This window comes from Peromyscus californicus, unplaced genomic scaffold (genome assembly GCF_007827085.1).
Source record: "Peromyscus californicus insignis strain IS unplaced genomic scaffold, ASM782708v3 Scaffold_4__1_contigs__length_199733344, whole genome shotgun sequence".
Classification (NCBI taxonomy): Eukaryota; Metazoa; Chordata; class Mammalia; order Rodentia; family Cricetidae; genus Peromyscus; species Peromyscus californicus.
Genome location: NW_026294562.1, coordinates 17474475 through 17492206, shown reverse-complemented (window position 1 = coordinate 17492206; position 17732 = coordinate 17474475). Strand labels below are relative to the sequence as shown.

General features: G+C 51.3%; 1 protein-coding gene across 3 annotated transcripts in view; it reads left to right on the top strand.

The window, feature by feature from the left end:
• Window positions 1-17732, top strand: part of Pax2 (paired box 2) — an 86180-nt gene that overhangs the window by 57456 nt on the left and 10992 nt on the right. For all 3 annotated transcript variants that reach the window (XM_052713878.1, XM_052713877.1, XM_052713876.1), the window contains 2 exons: window positions 8539-8714; window positions 11079-11205. In XM_052713878.1, coding sequence (XP_052569838.1) covers window positions 8539-8714; window positions 11079-11205 — 303 coding nt within the window. The remainder of the gene's footprint in view (window positions 1-8538; window positions 8715-11078; window positions 11206-17732) is intronic.

Genomic DNA, 17732 nt, shown 5'->3' with positions numbered 1-17732 from the left:
GCAAGAAAAGCCAAGATTCAGTCCTGGGGAATGTTACATCTATTCCAGGGCTGGATCTTGGCTTAAGGATGTTACATCTATTCCAGCCTTGTTTTAAGATCCCTAGCATAGTGTCCCCAGAAGTAAGTAGCTATGGGTAGGCACAGTAAGCCTGAGGCCAGGATTACTATCAACTACCCCAGTCTCTCACCCTGTGGTGCTTAGAAGCTGGGTGTGGCCAAAGGTAGCATGTGGGTTTTGCCAGGCTGGTGGGCTGGGCAGACCTAACATTGCCCAGAGCCAAAACTTTGGGCCAGATTCCACGGGCTTCTTTTCTGTTATTTTGTGGGTTTTGTTTGTTTGTTTTGTTTTTGTTTTTATTTTTGTTTTTGAGACCAGGTCTTACTACGTAGCTCTGGCTGTCCTGGAACTCACTCTGTAGACCAGGCTGAGTTCAAACTCACAGAGAGTCACCTGCCTCTGCCTCCCAAGTGCTGGGATTCAAGGTGTGCACCACAACACTCGGCTTTCCAAGGGCCTTTACATGACCGCCAAGCTTATTTCGGGGTTCATGGCCAGACCAAACTCCAAGTTGTCCCTCTTAAGGTGGGAAGCAGTGGGGTACCACATCCTCTCTGCTGTCCAGGCCCCTGCAGCACAGTAGCATCTCCTCTGTCCTCCCTCTCCTCTCCTCCCTCCTTCTCGCTTGTTCCAGGCTTCCCCATCTTCTCTTCCCATCTCTCCCATGTCCATTTCCCCATTTTCTTCCCATCTAGACTCCTTCCTCGATACCCCTTTGTCTTCTTCCCTCTCCTTCCTTCCTCCCTTCCTTCCTCACTCTTCTCCCAGTACAAAAGGCACCCTAGTTCTGGGGAGCAACCTCATTCCCTGTTCCACTCTCAGATGGGGGCCTCAAATGGCAGCCCAAACCTGTCCGGATCCTGCTGTGCCACTGCTGTGGGGGGTGGTGCTGGGGCTGCACAGACGGGCTGCCCTGAATGACAAGAGGGGATATTGATCGCATTCTGAACTCAGCCCAGCAGATAGAAGGTAATTAATGACTCCATTTGCCTCAGTACCGGGGAGAACAATTGAGTTTGAAACTACAACAACTGGCAGCCGGGGAGACTGGGGGACAGGCTGGGGTGAGCCCTTCTGAGGGGGAAGGATGTGGAGGAGATGAGGTAGAGGAATAAATTCAATGCTCCTGCCCCAACCAGCGCTGTTTTCCTCCTTTACCAATCCCTTACACTCTTTCCCTCCTATACCAGTTCTTGAGGTCACGTTGAACTTTTCCAGAGCTGTTTTCTTGTTTGTAAGATTGAACGGTTGGGATCTCTTTCTCGGGGGCTCTGTGAGGGCTAGAGGCAGAGTGCGGCAAGTGCCTTGAGTCTGTCCAAGAGGGCAGGAAGTGAGCAGGAAATGATGGCTGTGGTGGTGGCAGTGGCCAGAAGACAAAGCAAACGACTTACTAGGAAGAAACAGACATTTCTGACTTCAGATCCGGGCTTTGCTACTTATCAGCTTTGTGATGTTAGACAAAGCAACTTGCTCTCTGAGATTTATTTCTTTATCTGAAAAACAATGATGATGGTGATGATGATGATGATGATGAAGACGACGACGATAACCAGAACCAGTAAAGTTGAACAGATTTAATAAGTATAGGTGAACTCATACCGTTGGTTGGCCCATGACCAGTGCACCTTTGTGTTTGGGCTTAGAAAACTAAAGCTCAATGCTAGCATGCCTGCCTAGCATATTCAAGGCCCTGAGTTTGGTCACCACCTTTAGAAGAAAAAAATTAATACTAAAGCTATATAGTTTTTTTCTGTGTTACAAAGTTTCTTGGAGGTTGGAGAGATAGCTCACTGGTTAAGAACATGGACTGTTCTTGTAGAGGACCAGAGTTCAAGTCCCAGCACCCAACTGAGCATCTCACAACTGCCTGTAACTAACTCTCACTTCAGGCAGAGCCAGTGCCTCTGACCTCTATAGGTGCCTGCATTTGCATTCACATACTCTCACACAGGAGGAAAACCCATGCCTACATAGTGTTCAGAATGAAAATAATCAGCCGGGCGGTGGTGGCGCACGCCTTTAATCCCAGCACTTGGGTGGCAGAGGCAGGAGATCTCAGTGAGTTCAAGGCCAGCCTGGTCTACAGAGTGAGTTCCAGGACAGCCAGGACTGTTACACCGAGAATCCCTGTGTCAAAAAACCAATATATACAATCATACAATCATATATATATATATATATATATATATATATATATATATATATGAATAATTTTAAAAGCTCAAATCAATCCTGTTTGCTGGGATTTAGTGTGCTGCCCAGCTCACCTCACCCTGAGGGTGTAGACTTTAAGGAACCTTGGTGCCCTCTGACAAAAGAAATAGCTAATCCTATCCTGCTCCCATAGCCCACCTCTCTTTGGGTGAGTGCATGGCTCCATCTATCTCCTTTCCTTTGCATTGCCCACTTTTGGAATTCAGGTGAAGGTAAACACAAGGAGGAAAGGATATATTTCTCCTTTGTCTCCAGCTCGAGTCACAGTATTCAGTGACTTCCCACTCACCAAGCTGCTGAGACCTCACTGGGTATTCCCATTTGTGACTGGCCACATTGAGGGTTCTAGCCTGGGGTCCAGGATAAGATGGGCTCTGCTCCAGAGCAAGCCAGGAACAGATGAGGTGGCAGTATTGATGGGATAAGGCTGTCAGGAGGTGGTCAGATGGAGGGGAAAGACATTTCCCTTCTTTCTTTTCTTTTTGGGCACAGTGTGTGTGTGTGTGGGTGTGTGTGTGTGTGTGTGTGTTGGAAATTGAACCCAGAGCCTTGAGTACATGGCCCATCACTAAGCTCTCCTGCTAGTCCTGAGACATTTCAAAATAAAGATTCTAGAAGTAATACATGCCTTTGTACAAAGTCCAGACAGCGTAGGAAAGTGCAGACAGAAAGAAAGTAAAATGACTTATGATCAGGAAGAAGCCACTGTGACCATGTTGGGGTCAGTATTTCCAGTGCAGATGACCTTTGAATTCATGGTTGTCCTTTACACGGAGGCTTCCTGCTCTGGAGCTGAGTGGGTAGTGTTGTCTTAACAGTTCAGTCTACAGCTTAACCTTTTCTGAGGAACTTCCTTGTGCTGGGGTCCCTGGTGGATATGCCCTAGTTCCGACCGCTTACCCTTACCTAATCTGTACTTCAGTGACTTTGAACCTTAGTCTTCTCGAAAGTTAGAAGAGGATTAATTCCCAGCAATGTTGGAGGATTGTTTGGAAGCCCAAATAACCCAAGATCTGTGAAGACTTTGTGTTAGGTGTTCAATAAATAAGGAGTCAAAGAAGATAATATGGGCTTAATTAATTCATCTCTAGCCTGTCTGTGCTCCCTAAAGGACTTGCAGTAAGCCCATCCTCCTTTGCGAATAATCACACTATAGTGGAAAGAGGCCCTAGAATGGCCGCAGGCCCGAAAGCCCTACCACCCAGTTATGGGACCTGGGAGAACTGGCCTCTTACCTCCCACTCACCCAACTAGTCTCCACACCCATAACATCATAAATGCAGTACCCTAATCACCTGAGCAGTCTGTGCTCAGCCAGCACACACCACAGGGGTTAGCCTCACTGCAGGGAAAAGCGCCAGCAAAGAACTGCGGATGTACCCTGAATAGGGCCAAGTGACCCTAGACCCCTGGGCTCAGTACCTAGGCTTCAGAGTAAAGTAATTTAGGAGACAAGCTCTCATATGGGACCTGGACTCAAATCCTGACTGTCATTTTCTGTGGGCACAGTCTTTAACAAGCTACCTAATGTCCTCTGTCTTGGTTTCCTTGTACATAAAGTAGTGCCGCAGTGTTTATTTCGCAGCATTGTTGGAAGGGATTAAAGGAGCTCTGGAGTACAGAAGCATCGCTTTTAGTTTTTAGTTCCTTTGAGACAGGGTCTCCCTAGCTAGCCCCTGCTGGCTTGGGACTCACAATGTCCCTGCTGTAACTTCCTGAATCCTGAGAGTCCAGGCAGGCACTGCTACGTACAGCTTTATAATTCTTTTCATTATTTTGTTTGTTTGTTTGTTTGCTTTGTGGTACTGGAGATTGGATCCAGGGCCTCGAATGTGCTGTGTAAATGTTCCCACTGAGCCGCGTCCCCAGTCCAAGGGGCCCCCGATCCTTGTGCAGTAGTGGAGTGTCTGGCAGGGGCCAGGGGAAGCTGGATTGACTTCTCCATCAGTGGTGACTATCAGGCCAGCACATGGTCCTCTCATAACACGGAGGGTAAGAAGCCTACAGCAATATTATCCATCCTCTCCCTAAAAGCCAAGCCCGAGAGCTGAAAAGAATATTGTAAGTAGGGATTGTTCCAGAAAGTCCAGAACATACAGTCACCGTACTCCAGCCTTCTTGGCACAGCGAGTTCAAATGTTGACTCACGTAGACTCTGAGCCCTGTCCTGGAGTGGCTTCTGCCACCTGTTCTGGGTGGCAGTCCTTTGATTCCAAGGCTAAATTCCCAGGAACGGTGTTTTCCGTTAGCTCGAGGTGCCGTGGGTATGTGGTACTGCTCAGGAACGGTGTCTTCCGTTAGCTCGAGGCGCCGTGGGTAGGTGGTACTGCTCAGGAACAGTGTCTTCCGTTAGCTCGAGGCGCCGTGGGTAGGTGGTACTGCTCAGGAACGGTGTTTTCCGTTAGCTCGAGGCGCCGTGGGTAGGTGGATGGTATTGCTGAGGCAGCAAGGACTTCCAGGGGACGGGAGCTGACGCTGCCAGAGGCTAACAGTGGGCTGACAAATGACCGAGTGTGCTGGACCAACCAGCTGAGGCTGGCCAGTCTAGAAAATTTCTGCCAGGGGTCTCATTCTGAGTACCATAAGGGAGAGTCTCATTCACTCACTCAATCGCTCATTCATTCATTCATTCATTCATTCATTCATTCATTCACGTAATGAGTACCTGATATGTGTCATGCCTAGTCTAGAGTTACAGAAATGCGTGGTCCCTGCCCGCAGGAACTCAGAACCTAGCTTCCTTGCAATCGATGCTAACTACTCCCACGTGTTCCTTCCCTCTCACTCGAAGGTCAGGACTCAGTTCTGACTCTGCCAATGGCTGCACAGCTTTGCCAGACAGCCCCTCAAGCTCTGACTGGTCCTCGCAGTGGCCTCTTCTCCAGACTGCCTGGGTGCTCTCTCCATCGCTTCTGGGGGTCACTCCAGAGGAGCACTGCCAACCGCTTTATTTTACTCCACTTCCCCACACGTTCCTTTGACGCTTTATCTCTCTTTCTACTCTCTTCTCCTTTTCCTCCTCTTCCTAGTCTCCCGTCACCCCCTCCAGACTGCTCCCCAAAGCTGGACACTCAGCTGTGACACCAGGTTCCATCCTCTGCCAACCGTCTTGTCCAGCACCTCCCAGTTTCTGGTGTAGAAGGTCTCTTCCATTTTCCTCCCCCTCTTCCTGCCCTTGCCCTGCTTCTCTGCTTTCTTCTTGCAGAAGCATCTCCTCCTGGCACCTTCCTGGCCCATGGTCCCTCCCACTTCCTTTCCCTGCTCTGTCTGCCCTCTCTCTGCCTTGGCTCCTCCCCACTTCCTTCATTCCCAAAGGAAGGGCACCATCCCTTTTATAGAGCATGCCAGGGACAGCCCAGGCCTGTGGCTAAGTTGGAGGGAGATGTCTCCCTGTCTCCCCACCAGTAATTACACTCACTGTCTTCTCCCTGCCCTGTAGCTCACCTCTCTCTCTCTCTCTCTCTCTCCCCCTCTCTCTCTCACACACACACACCACCACCACCACCGTGATTCCCTCTAACCATACTTCACTGCTCATCAAAACTCCACCTTTCCAGATGAAGATGCTTCCTCATGGCCTTTCTTCCCACTTGGAGACACCCCCCTCCCCCGGGACTCCCCCAGCCTAAGATCAGAGTTCAAGCTCTTTCCTCCTGTGCCAGCAGCTCACACTTTCATGCTACCAGTCCCCTACTTTTCCTGTCTCCTTCCTCTGCCCCCACCTCCCAGGGCCTCCTCTTCCAGGAGCTGGCTTCCTCTTTCCTTCCCTTCCAGCCCCCCACCCCTGCTTCCCGCCATCGCTGCTTCTGTAACCTGTCTCACCACCAGGGCCAGTGTGTACAAAAAAATAAATAAATAAAAAGGTCAGTGAGTGGAGGGAGCAGCAATAACCCCTAAAACAGTACTATCAGTGGAACATGATTGATCAATTGAATTCCATAGCGGCTGAAAAATGTGGGATTAAGTAGTGTATTATACGCACAATGAGTTGAGGCATGATGTTCATTTCAAGTTCATTTCGCCGGCCTCTGCCACCAGATCAGGCAATCAATAGGGGCAGCAGATATCATATATCACCTCTCTGCGGGCTGGGGAGAGAGCACCATAATCTCTCGCAAATTTAGAGTGACAGATTTGTCAAGATCTGAAGGGCCCCTGAATAAATGAAGGCAAAGAGACTCCTCCAGCCAGTGACCTGAGGACAAAGCTTTAGTTCAGCTCCTACACACACACACACACACACACACACACACACACACACACACACACACACACACACACCTCGGTCACAGGGTGAGGCAAGCCACACAAATCCACAGAGAGGCATGAAATGGATCTTGCCACATGTGTGTGCTCACACTCACACACATATTTGAATGCATGCTCACAGACGAATGTACCTTCTACTCCCAGGGCCCTTTCAGTAGGAACAATAAACACAACATCCCGTGATGCTGCTCTCACTAGGCCCTAGCAGCAGGGCTCCCCCCAGAAGGCAGGAGGGCTGCAAGCAGAGACAGTTGGGCACCGCAGGCAGGCAGACAGTGGCAGGCCGTGGAGGTGTGCATCCTGGAAAGAGGCATGCTCACGGGAGAAAGGGGACACGGGCCCACAGTCCTCGTGTGCATGTGTTCTTTCAAAAGAGATTCATGCTGTCATTCAGACTCACCAAGACCCTTATTCACGCAGATGTTTACATGCACATGTATATGCACAGAGAACACTCACACAAAGGGGAAAATAGCATACTGTATTCCAGTCCCCCTACAGGGTCACACATGGTTCCAGAACCATGCAGAAAAATATACAACTACCAGGTCTTACATCCACAGGAACCCAGGAATGCCACCAAGGCTGCCTCTGCCCACCTCAGGCTCATCTTAGTGTCTCTCTCTGAGTGTCTTTCCCTCTCTCTTTCTCTTGTTCTCTTCCCTTCTCTCTCTCTCTCTCTCTCTCTCTCTCTCTCTCTCTCTCTCTCTCTCTCTCTCTCTCCATATTTTCTCTTTACCTCTCCCTCGCCGCCTCCCCCCACTTTCTTTGCTCCTGAACAGTATGGTGGGAAGATGGGAGGTCCTTTTGGAAAACAGGGCCTTTTGCTCCATCTGGGAGGCCAGCAAGGGAAGACAGCTGTAGATTGAGGTTAATCAATATGTAATACTTTCTATGGTCTCCCAAATGATACTGTACGATGTTACTGTATATAATGCAATATTGATTATATCATATCATATAATCACCTATAAACTGATATATATAACAGTCCCAGAGGAACACCCTAGGCCCTAAAGCACAGGCTGGCCCCAGGCCCAAGGCTCCCTAGCTTGTCATGGGCTGAGGAAAGCTAAGGAATGGCGGGCTGGGGCTGGAAGGCCAGGAGAGTTGCTAGGTGAGGGATCAAAGTGGCTGTTGGACAGGCCCTTTGTCCTCAGCATGCTCTAAAAGCTCCAAGTGACCAAACACTGGAAGCAAGGACAGATAGGGCAATGAGCGGCCGAGGTGGAACCTCACTTGGAGACAGGACTGCCTTCCGGCCAGAAGCAGACTCTAGTGGTCACCGCCTAGGCCTTTTCCATAGAGCAAGTCTTGACTCCTCATGGAAACCTGATGGAATAGCCAGCCAGGTGTCCAGGGAGCTGGCTCTTACTGAGGCCTGAGCCAGAGCCCCCCAGAGGAGACCCGTGGCCAGGTCACAACAGTTTGCTGCTCTCTGGAGTCTATTCAGGGGTGCCCAAACAGCACATGACTCCTCCCAGCCAGTGTCCCTGAGCTTTGCTTCCAGAGCCCCTCCTCCTCGGGAGTAGTTCATTACTTTACCCAGCCTGGTTTGTTGATTTTCAACCCCTAGAATCCGTGGAACTGAAATTTATCTGAACCCAGTTCAATTCTCCACAGTAATGCCTGTCTGAGAACCCAGCCCCTCCCCCAGACGACGCAGGCTGGGGGATGGGTGGAGGTGCTGGGAAAAGAAAGCCTTGGAGACAGCTTCATGGGACCCCCTGGCCCCACCTCTTGTCCACCCAGCTATGACCTCCCTTCTTTCAGAGCTCTGGCTTCCTCAACCAGGTCTCTGAGGAGGGGCTGGCCTCCCAGGCCTCTAGGCCCAGGCCTCCAGCCTCCTCTAGCTTATGGACCGGAAGGAAGAGACCTTAGCAGGGGCACAGGGTCCCGGGGTCCAGAGCCAAGTACACAGCCCTTCACCCACTGCATCCTTCCTTGTTTCTGCTGGCCTGGTGCTCGTGCCTGAAGTGTTTATGTGTTCCCCAGATGTGTCCGAGGGCTCCGTCCCTAATGGAGACTCCCAGAGTGGTGTGGACAGTTTGCGGAAGCACCTGCGAGCCGACACCTTCACCCAGCAGCAGTTGGAAGCTTTGGATCGGGTCTTCGAGCGTCCTTCCTATCCCGATGTCTTCCAGGCATCAGAGCACATCAAATCAGAACAGGTGAGAGGGGAGCTTCCTGTCCACCCGGAACAGAGAGGAACTGGGCAGAGCAAGGCCCCTCTCACACCAAACACCCAGCCCTGCACGTGTTCATATGGCTGCCATGTGTGCAGTGAACACCACAGCACAGACCTATGTTAAGGCAGAGTGAAGAAAAATAATGTCAGTATGTAGTCACGGGAAACGATAAGATCTGGTGAGAGGATAAATATTATCTCTCTTCAGTTTCCGATGCCTCATGAAGGGCAATGTGTCGTCCCTCAGTTTCCCCACCCTAGCTGTGCATTCTGGGATCCTGGTACGAGAAAGACAGAAATATCCTCTTGCTGTGACCCTTGCCCTGGCCCCACGAGGTCCTACAGAAGGTCTGTGAAGATCCTCTTGTCCCGTGTCGGAGGGGAACCCACCTGTGCCTTCTCCCTGATCCGCTGGGAGCCCAGGCCAGCTGAGAGATGTCTCGGTCACCCTCAATGCTTACAGACACAGACGAGAACAGAGCACACGACATAGGCTGGCACACAGGTGACATCAGCAAAACACACCACCCAGAAACAGACCCCCAGGGACCTCACATTCCAGGGCTAGCAGGACGGCTCAGAGGGCAATAGCACTCTCCACCCAATGCTACAAGCCTGCCAGCCTGCCTTTGGTCCCCAGACCCCACATAAAGGTGGGAGGGAAGAACTGACTCCACAGAGCTGTCCCCTGACTTCCACATGTGCGCCATGGTATGACCTACTCCCCACACAATAAGTTTTTCAATTTTAAAAAATAAAAAAAGAAAGACTTGCCATTTCCCGCTATCGTTCACCTGCTCTTCCCACCCCACAGAGTACTCACTATGTAACCCAGCAGTCCTGCAAAGCCCATAAATGCACACGCTTCCCAGGTCACCCTCTAGCTCCACAACCCTCTAGCACATGTCTCCACCCACACACCAGTATAGCCTCCCTCCCCCCCCCCCCTGCCCCAACCAGCCTACATATATGGCCTAGGTCAGGCCTTCAACTGCAGCACATCCCAGCCTGCTGTGCATAAGCTTACATTGTACGCTCACACACGTGCACACACTTGGACACTGGCAAAGCCTCTCGGGCTCCACACAGCACAGTCGCACACTAAGACTCCAGCAGCTCCTAGTCTCTCTCCTTTCTCCCCGCCCGTCCTTTTATCCCGTAAGCTGTTTGTCTTCATAAAACAAAAATCAAAAGTCTTTTTAAGGTGCCCTGAGCCATAAACCAACAAAGGAGGAGCTGGCCGAGGCGGGCGGCTCGGTGCACCCTCCCCAAGTCCCCGGCTGTATTACAATGAATAACCTTTATTTACTTTCATTAGACTATTAAACACCAGCACAGTCATTTTTCCCCCTGAAACTCGGAGCAGGGCCCATAAAGCAAATCCGAAGCCTAATTGAGTTCATTTTAATTTCTCTCCGATCACAGCGAATTACTCTGGTGATAAATCAGGGGGCAGCTTCACCCCCAGTAGAAGGCCTAATTTGCAGCTAATTACAAAACTGATTTCTACAGGAAGATCAATACGAGAAGGAATTGGAAATGACGAGGCAATCCCGTCCAGCCAGGGAGGGGAGGGGGTCCTCTGGGGGGGCCAGGAAGCGGAAGGGGAAAAAAAACGGACCCGAAAGAGCAGAAAATCAGTTTTAATTTAACGTAATATTAATCAGAGCAACTTTTCCTGCTTTGTGCGGGCTCCTGGTCTGCCCAGCTCCAGGGTCTGGCTTGGTAGTGGTTGCAATAAAAAGGCAATTACCCAAGTGTTTCGGGCAGGACACCCTTTCAGACTCAATGGCTGGCCCCCTCCCACCCTTCTGTTAGCCATGTGGACTCTCCCCCTCCCCAATTTCATACCCCAGTGCACAGGCAGAGAGCAAGGGGCCCATGGGGCTGTCTTTGTTTGTTTTTTAAAAAGGGGCGCCCAAACCCCATCAGGCAACCCAGCAGTGCCAGGCTAGAGGCCCACTAGGCCCTTCCCCCAACAGCTACCTCAGCCATGTGTCAGGGAGGGTCCACCTCTGCTCCCCAAAGGCTCCTGCTCAGAGGAACCTGAGCACCCCACACTTCTTAGTGAGGGGATCCCTACTGTGACACTTCCTCCTGGAGCTTCTTAGGCAAAAGATGAGGAAGCAGTTCCAGGGGTGTTGGGAAGTCCACCCCCAGTGTGTAGACTATACCTCCACTCACCACGTCAGGTCCACCCCCTCTCTCACCAAACTCTCCGGCCCCACCCAGCCATCCCCTTCAGCCCCATCTGGGCGGGCTCCGGGGTCCTCCTCTCCATCTGCGTGCTGCATCTTTCCATGTGGACGCATCAATAGAGAACTGTCACTTTTTTCTCTCCTCCCAGGGGAATGAGTACTCGCTCCCGGCCCTGACCCCTGGGCTTGATGAAGTCAAGTCAGGTCTATCTGCATCCACCAACCCTGAGCTGGGCAGCAATGTGTCAGGCACGCAGACGTACCCCGTCGTGACCGGTAAGGGGGCTTCCGGGAGGGTGGGGCGCTGCTTTCAGTGGGGTGCCTCGGTCTGTGCCATCTGGGACCCAGTGTGACAAGTGGGCCCCCTGCCATGGTATCTGCAGAGTGAGAGAGAGAAAGAGAGAGCGAGCCTTCGTGAACAGATGTGTGTAGATGTAGGCCTGAAACACTGTGGTCAGGGTTCTGGGCGTCAGCCTGGGAAAGGGTGGGACCAGAGGCCCGCTGCCTGCTCTCTCTGCGTCCTTGCTTCCTTTCCTCTCTTTCCCCAAGTTGCCTGGACTTCCCAGGCTTTGGACATATGCAGAAGAATGTCAGGGCAAACAGGCCGGCTGAGGAAAGTGACTCAGAGGTCCCCGCCTGTCGCCTTCACACTTCTCTGTTCCCAGGGGTGCCGAGGGGCTTGCTTACCTCTCTCCAGGCAGCTTGAGTAGCTGCGGCCTGGGACTTGAGGGTGTAGCGGCAGCCCTGCAGAGTGGAACCCAGTTGTTGCAGCCTTTCTCCTACTTCCTGGAGAAAGCCACTGAGAGGAAAGTTGGATTCCAAGGCCAGGGGAGGTCAAATACAGGGCAGAGGTACCCTGGCCAAGCCTTCCAGGGATGAGAGCTGCAGAGGCGCTGGAGTGGCCACTCAGGGGAGGGCTAGTAGACGATGCTTCAGATGCCAGCTTCAGAAGGTCCCTGGTGCCATGGAAGGGTTTCCGGGCCAGGAGAGTGCTCCAGTAAGAGAGACACACATTGAGGTGTTATTAAAATTCACCTAATTATTCTGGAGGCACTAAAGCCAATGTGCCGTTTGTACCTTGGGAGACAGGATGATTGAGAAGGGTCTCGGTGGGGATTGGGAGACACTGAGGCGTTACCTGTGAGTGAGCTGAGGCTGCCTGGGGACAGGACAGCAAGGCTGTAGGCAGCCAGCGTCACATCCAGTGACAAAAACAGGGAGCGGGCATAGGACCTGCCATAGGCCAGGGCTCTGTGGTGATCGGTTGTGTTGGTGACTTCATAACTTGCTGTGGATAGGAACACAGCTCAGGCTGAGGTGGGCTCAAAGCCCCTCCTCCAGGGGGCTCCAGAGAGCCCTATCTCTCCCATGCTCTCCTGAAGCTATGGCCAGCAAAAACAGAGTTGTAGTCTTCCGGGTAGGCCTCCAAAGCAAGTGCTCCCGGGCTGCCTAGGCTTTGGGGAGTGCTGTCCTGAGCTCCGCCAGCTGAGTCAAGACACAGCTTAGATCAGTAATCCTCAACCTTTCCTAATGCTTTCCTAATGCTGCGACTCTTTACTACACACAGTTCCTTATGCTGTGCTGACCCCCAACCATAAAAGTATTTTGTTGCTACTTCATAACTATAATTTTATTACTGTTATGAATCATGTAAATGTCTGATATGCAGGACATCTGATATGTGACCCCCCGAAGGGGTCATGACCCACACACAGGTTGAGAACCTCTGGCTTAGCTCACAGGTCCTGGACATGAGTTCTCTGATGCTACATATAGTTGCTCTGTGATCTTCTGACCCAAGTCAAGCCAGCTTTCCGATGTAGTGGTTTGTCCTCAAAAGTGCTGAAAGAGCGTAAAGGACTTTTCTCCCTAGTCAGTGCTGCAATCCAGAAGGCAGGAACTTCCTGGGGATGGACATGTGGCTCTTCCGGGCAGGACTCCTGCTGCAGGGGACACTGGGGGGCTAATGTAGAAAAATGCCTCCACCTTGAGCAGCCCCCACCAGTCTCCCCCCCTATGGCCCTGGAACGGTCCCAGCTCAGCCTGGGAACATCTTCAGCTGATCCATCTGGATCCAAGTGTGAGAAAAGTTCATTTCAGACTCAGCTTGACATTCCCAGGTGGCAAGTTAGCACTAACATCTCAATCTGTATGCGACATTTCAATCAAGCGAGGAGTAACAAAAGCAGAACCATTAACATTCGGAGCTGTTCACCAGTGGTAATGACGGGGAAACTCGCTCAGAAACTGGAAATTACCAAAAAAGAGAGAAGTGTGGAGAGGGGTGGGGGAGGGGAGGGGTGGGTGGGGGCAGGGAGTGATTTTTGCACACTTAGACCCAGACCCACTGTTTGGATTAATAGTGCCATTACTCGAGAAAGGGCTGCAGATTATGCTCATTCTTAAAATGTTTTTGCTGGCAATTAAACTGCTGCAGCTATTGATCTTTGTTGATTTTATGTCCTCCTAATTTGCATAATCTATTAAAGATGAATGATTCATGATGTGTTTATTATGGGGACAAACAGAATTTGCTGGAGGTACTGTCAAGGTGAGAAACGAGTATCGCCCAGAGACTTCGTGGGCCATCTTGGGAACAGGTTTAACGTGCTGGGCCAGGATTTGATAGGCAGCAATGAGCAGTGTGGCAAGGACAGGCAGAACCAACGGACTTGGAGTGAGTTCTAGGGAGGTGTTGACATCTGTGAGAACTGGGCTCCAAGCACGCTGGGGAGGTGAGAGAGACTCGGTTTATTTGCAGAAATTCCTCTCAAAAATCCTCCACCCCATAGCGTCTCACGATGTAGCCCAGGCTGGCCTCTAACTCACAACAATCCAACTACCTCAGCTCCTGGGTGCTTTGATTAAAAAGAGTAAGTCACTGTATCCGGCTCACAAACATTCCTTAAAAGCGTGTTTCATTTGAGAATAGTAAGGGCTTTGGTAGCAGGTAGGTGATTGCGGCCTCATGGGTGCTAAATCGGGGAGCTGCAAGGTCATGCTATGCTAATAGTCTTGGATGTGCCAAGGCATTCCACAAGTCCCCAGGTGCCCAGCTCACTCTTCTCCCTGAGAGGAGGCAAACCCTAAGAAGTGAGTCTTAAGGAAGCTGGCTGGGAAGGCCTTGGCCCAACCTGAGAAGTCAGACCTTATTGATATTCCTGCCACCGCCTGGCACTGGAGACTGATTTCAAACTTCACCAGCCACTTGATACAGCTGTTCCACAAGGTCAGGACTGAGAGGAGACAGGAGCCTGGACTATTGTGTGGAGGGGAGAGTGGGAGCCAGTGGGCCAGGACACAGCTAATCACATCACAGGCAAGGGTGGCCGCCACAGGCTAGGACTCAGCCCGATAGCCTCCCCACCCAGCTTCCAGCAGGGAACCAAGGCAAGACACCGAGGGTGGCGTTTGCAAGTTCTGCCGAGATTTTAATTTCACTGCATCACAACTCAGCAAGCTGCCAAGTCAAGCTGGTTATTTAAATTTATCACCCACTCTCCCCTCTGCCGCTGGGTTGCCCGAGCTCGGCTGCATCTCTGCTCCAGCCCACTGCTTTAGGCTGCCGGTCTGGAACAGAGCCGAGTCTCAACTAAGTGATAAGGAAAATGGGACCCACTAGATGGGAGAATGGGCTGGGCCACTCTGGCCTCAGGCTTCCTTAGGTGGTTGCTTGGAGCTTCTTCAAAGGACCCCACAGGGGAATAGCCTTTAACCTTTAAGTATTCCACCACCCCTCTGATCTGGGACTCTACAGAGAGGCCGCTGCCTCAGTCACAGGCTCTATCATTTGCTTCCTAAGTTTCCATCACCAGTAGCAACAAGAGCCCCTCTTCCCACGGCTTCCTCTCTGGCCCTGGCCCAGGCTGCGGCAGTAGGGGAGTCTGCGGAGACCCTGAAAGTGATGTTAATCTGAGAGGAGAAGATGAAAACAAGCTCTAGGATCCTCACAGTCACTAGGCTGCTTCGGAGCATTCCAGAGTGCCTTGACTTGGGCAAAACTCTGTTCTACAGCAGAGCCAGTTTCCTTCCTGGGTCTATGTGGGCTGAGATGAGGCCGAAGGGAGTTGGTGCTAACATAGTCCCAGTGCTTCTCAGAGAAGCTAAGGAACACTCATGTCCCCAGAGCAGCTGCACAGAGCGGGCTTCACTGGCCTCTAGTGGGCATCACTACCAAACACTGGGCATTCCTTGTGCAGATGCAGTTCCCACCCTCAGGGCAGCAAAGGTATGAGAGGAATGACACTCGGAAACAAGGCAGACTAAGCTTAGCAAAACAGAGCTGGATAAAATATAACAGCAGAGTAGTTAATACACAGCCACACCTCGCTCCGGAGCCAGAAACAGAGGAAAGTCAGAGTCAAAGCAGGATGTGAGACACTGTGGCTTCCATACAGAGGCACCCCTGGGGCAGGGATGGTGAGGTGTAAGGCACCAGACAGAAGGTGTGATCTTGGACCCAAGAGAAATAGAGACAGGACAAGGACAACACTGTCCAGGAGCTGGAGAGCTATGGGCTCTTTCTTCCTCATGAGCCAGGGAAAGAAAGGAGAGAGGCACATGTCATGAGAAATGGAGATGTGAAAGCCCATACATAGACCCAAGTCCAAGTTCATGCCATAAGTAGTTGCAGGAACCCTAAGCCAAAAACTAACACAGAATTTTGTAGGGGGCAATAGTTCACTCCCGTGCCAGCAGGAGCTGTGTGAAACCTTCCCGGTAGAGACAGCCCATGATCTAAGATGCAAAGGACTCCCGTTAAGAAAAAACAAACAAACATTAAAACTTACCATAGAAGATGATGAGCTCACCATAAAAATATTTCTACACTTCGTGTGACTATGAAGCATCATCGTAGGGAAAGTTAGCAGAAGTGACGCAGAGGACAGTTAACATCCCCAAGAGCTAGCTATCATGGACTACCCCAAAGTGAAGATCGATTAAGGAAAAGATTGAAGAGAAAGACTAGCTTTTTCTTTAGCCTAGACCCAGACCCAGGAGCCCTTCCCCTGGCTCCAAGCCAATTGTCAGATAATAGAGACCCATAGGTCAGTGAGCGAAAGGGAAGAGGGCAAGCCCACTCCTGGTTTATCCAAATTCAGAGTCTTCTCGGCAGAGAGTCTTGCTCTTCTTTTGGATAATACTGACTATGAGAGATTTTAGGCCCCCGTACAGTGCTCTCCTTCCCTCTGTATGTTGCAAGGGAAGTTAGACTGTGTTGTCTTCCCAGCCCTGGTAGAGAGGAGGTAGTTTTATTCAAGAGCTCGGGGGAAACTTTCCTGGCTGTCTGGAGACTACAGCTTTGAAGGAAGCCGTCACTCAGGTCCAGGAAGGATCTGTGGGTGCTACCCAAGAGAGGAGTGCCCAAGTCAGCAGAGGAGGTAGAAACTGTTGACTTTGAACAGAAGTGAGGAGGTTAGAGACCCCAGGTTTGGAGCTAAAGAACAGAATTGACCCCAGTCCTAGGGGCCAGAGGAAACAATGCTGGTACAAGCTCAGATGCAGGGTGCCAATGCAGCAGCTTGCACATGGTGCCTGAATCTGCAAGGGATAGCAAAGTGGCCCTTTGGCAGACAGAGGTATGGCCCCTGGGAAACCTCCTCCTCTACTCAAAGTGCCCACCTCCAGAGACCTCCCTTTCCTGTAGTTAACAACCCCTTTCCAATGCAAGCACATTTCCCCCATAAAATAAACACATAGCCCCTGGCCAGCCCCTCAGGTAGGAGAAGGCAATAAAAGCTCAGAAAGCTGCTGAAGGAGCCTGGGAGTCTTGTCTGTTGCCTCAAAGCCCCTGATTAGCTGGAGGAATTTAGGGCACAGACACTAGAGTTTCCCTCCAACCTGGAAAGAAGAGGGTGAGGACAACTCCAGACATGTGGAGAGTCGGACAGCCCATTCCTGCGGCCACCAAGCCAACCCAGAGGGCTTCTCCTCTACACCTCTGCTTAGGCTGAGAAGGCCCAAGGCAAAGAGGTGAGGCCTCCTCTAGCTATCTCTGAGGCCTCTAGCTACATCCCCAAGGACCTCCAGCCCCAGACCTCACTGTGATTTAATTATGGAGGCATTTCCATAGCAATGAGACATTGACAGATATGCAGGTGCCCTGGGCCTGCAGCTCAGGGAGGCACTGCCTGGGACTCTTCCTTTTCTCTTTCATACAGTCTACCTCATTTTGAGGGGAGAGATGTTAAAAGGAAGAGACTTTAACCCGCTCTGAGGCTGACAGGCAGGCCAGTTTAGTGGGAATCCAAGCTAACTGTTGTAACGTATACCCATCCATGTCTTCTCCTACCAGCCGTCCCAGGAATGCTGGGCTAGCCTCCCCAGAAAGGGGCCTGGGCAGAAGCACACAGTCTGACGGTGAGGCCACACAGGGAATCTTGAGCAAGATGACAAGGGATTGGGCATCTTAGCAAACTTCTTCCGTGGCCTTCTAAGCTAAGCCAGAATTTGGTCCACATAGTGGGAGTTCCTACCACTTCTTCCCTTTATCTCTTCTATCCATGAAACACACCCAAGATGCTGGGCATGTCAAACAGACCACGCTTTTCCTCATCATGTGCTCCCTCTAACTCAGCGATAAGAGAGACAGGCCAGTCGGAATGAAATCAAAACATTTTCACAAACTGTGGTCTTTCTTTTAAGTGTGTACAGTAGCTAATTCAGGCCAATGAGGGCTGCCTGGGCAGTACCCTGTTTTCCCAGTGAGGGAGGTGGAAAGAACTTCTCAGCTACCAGATGTTGTTTGGAGATGCTTGGGGTGGCCCAAAGAGGGGTCCTCCAACCCTTAGCTTGTTTACTCT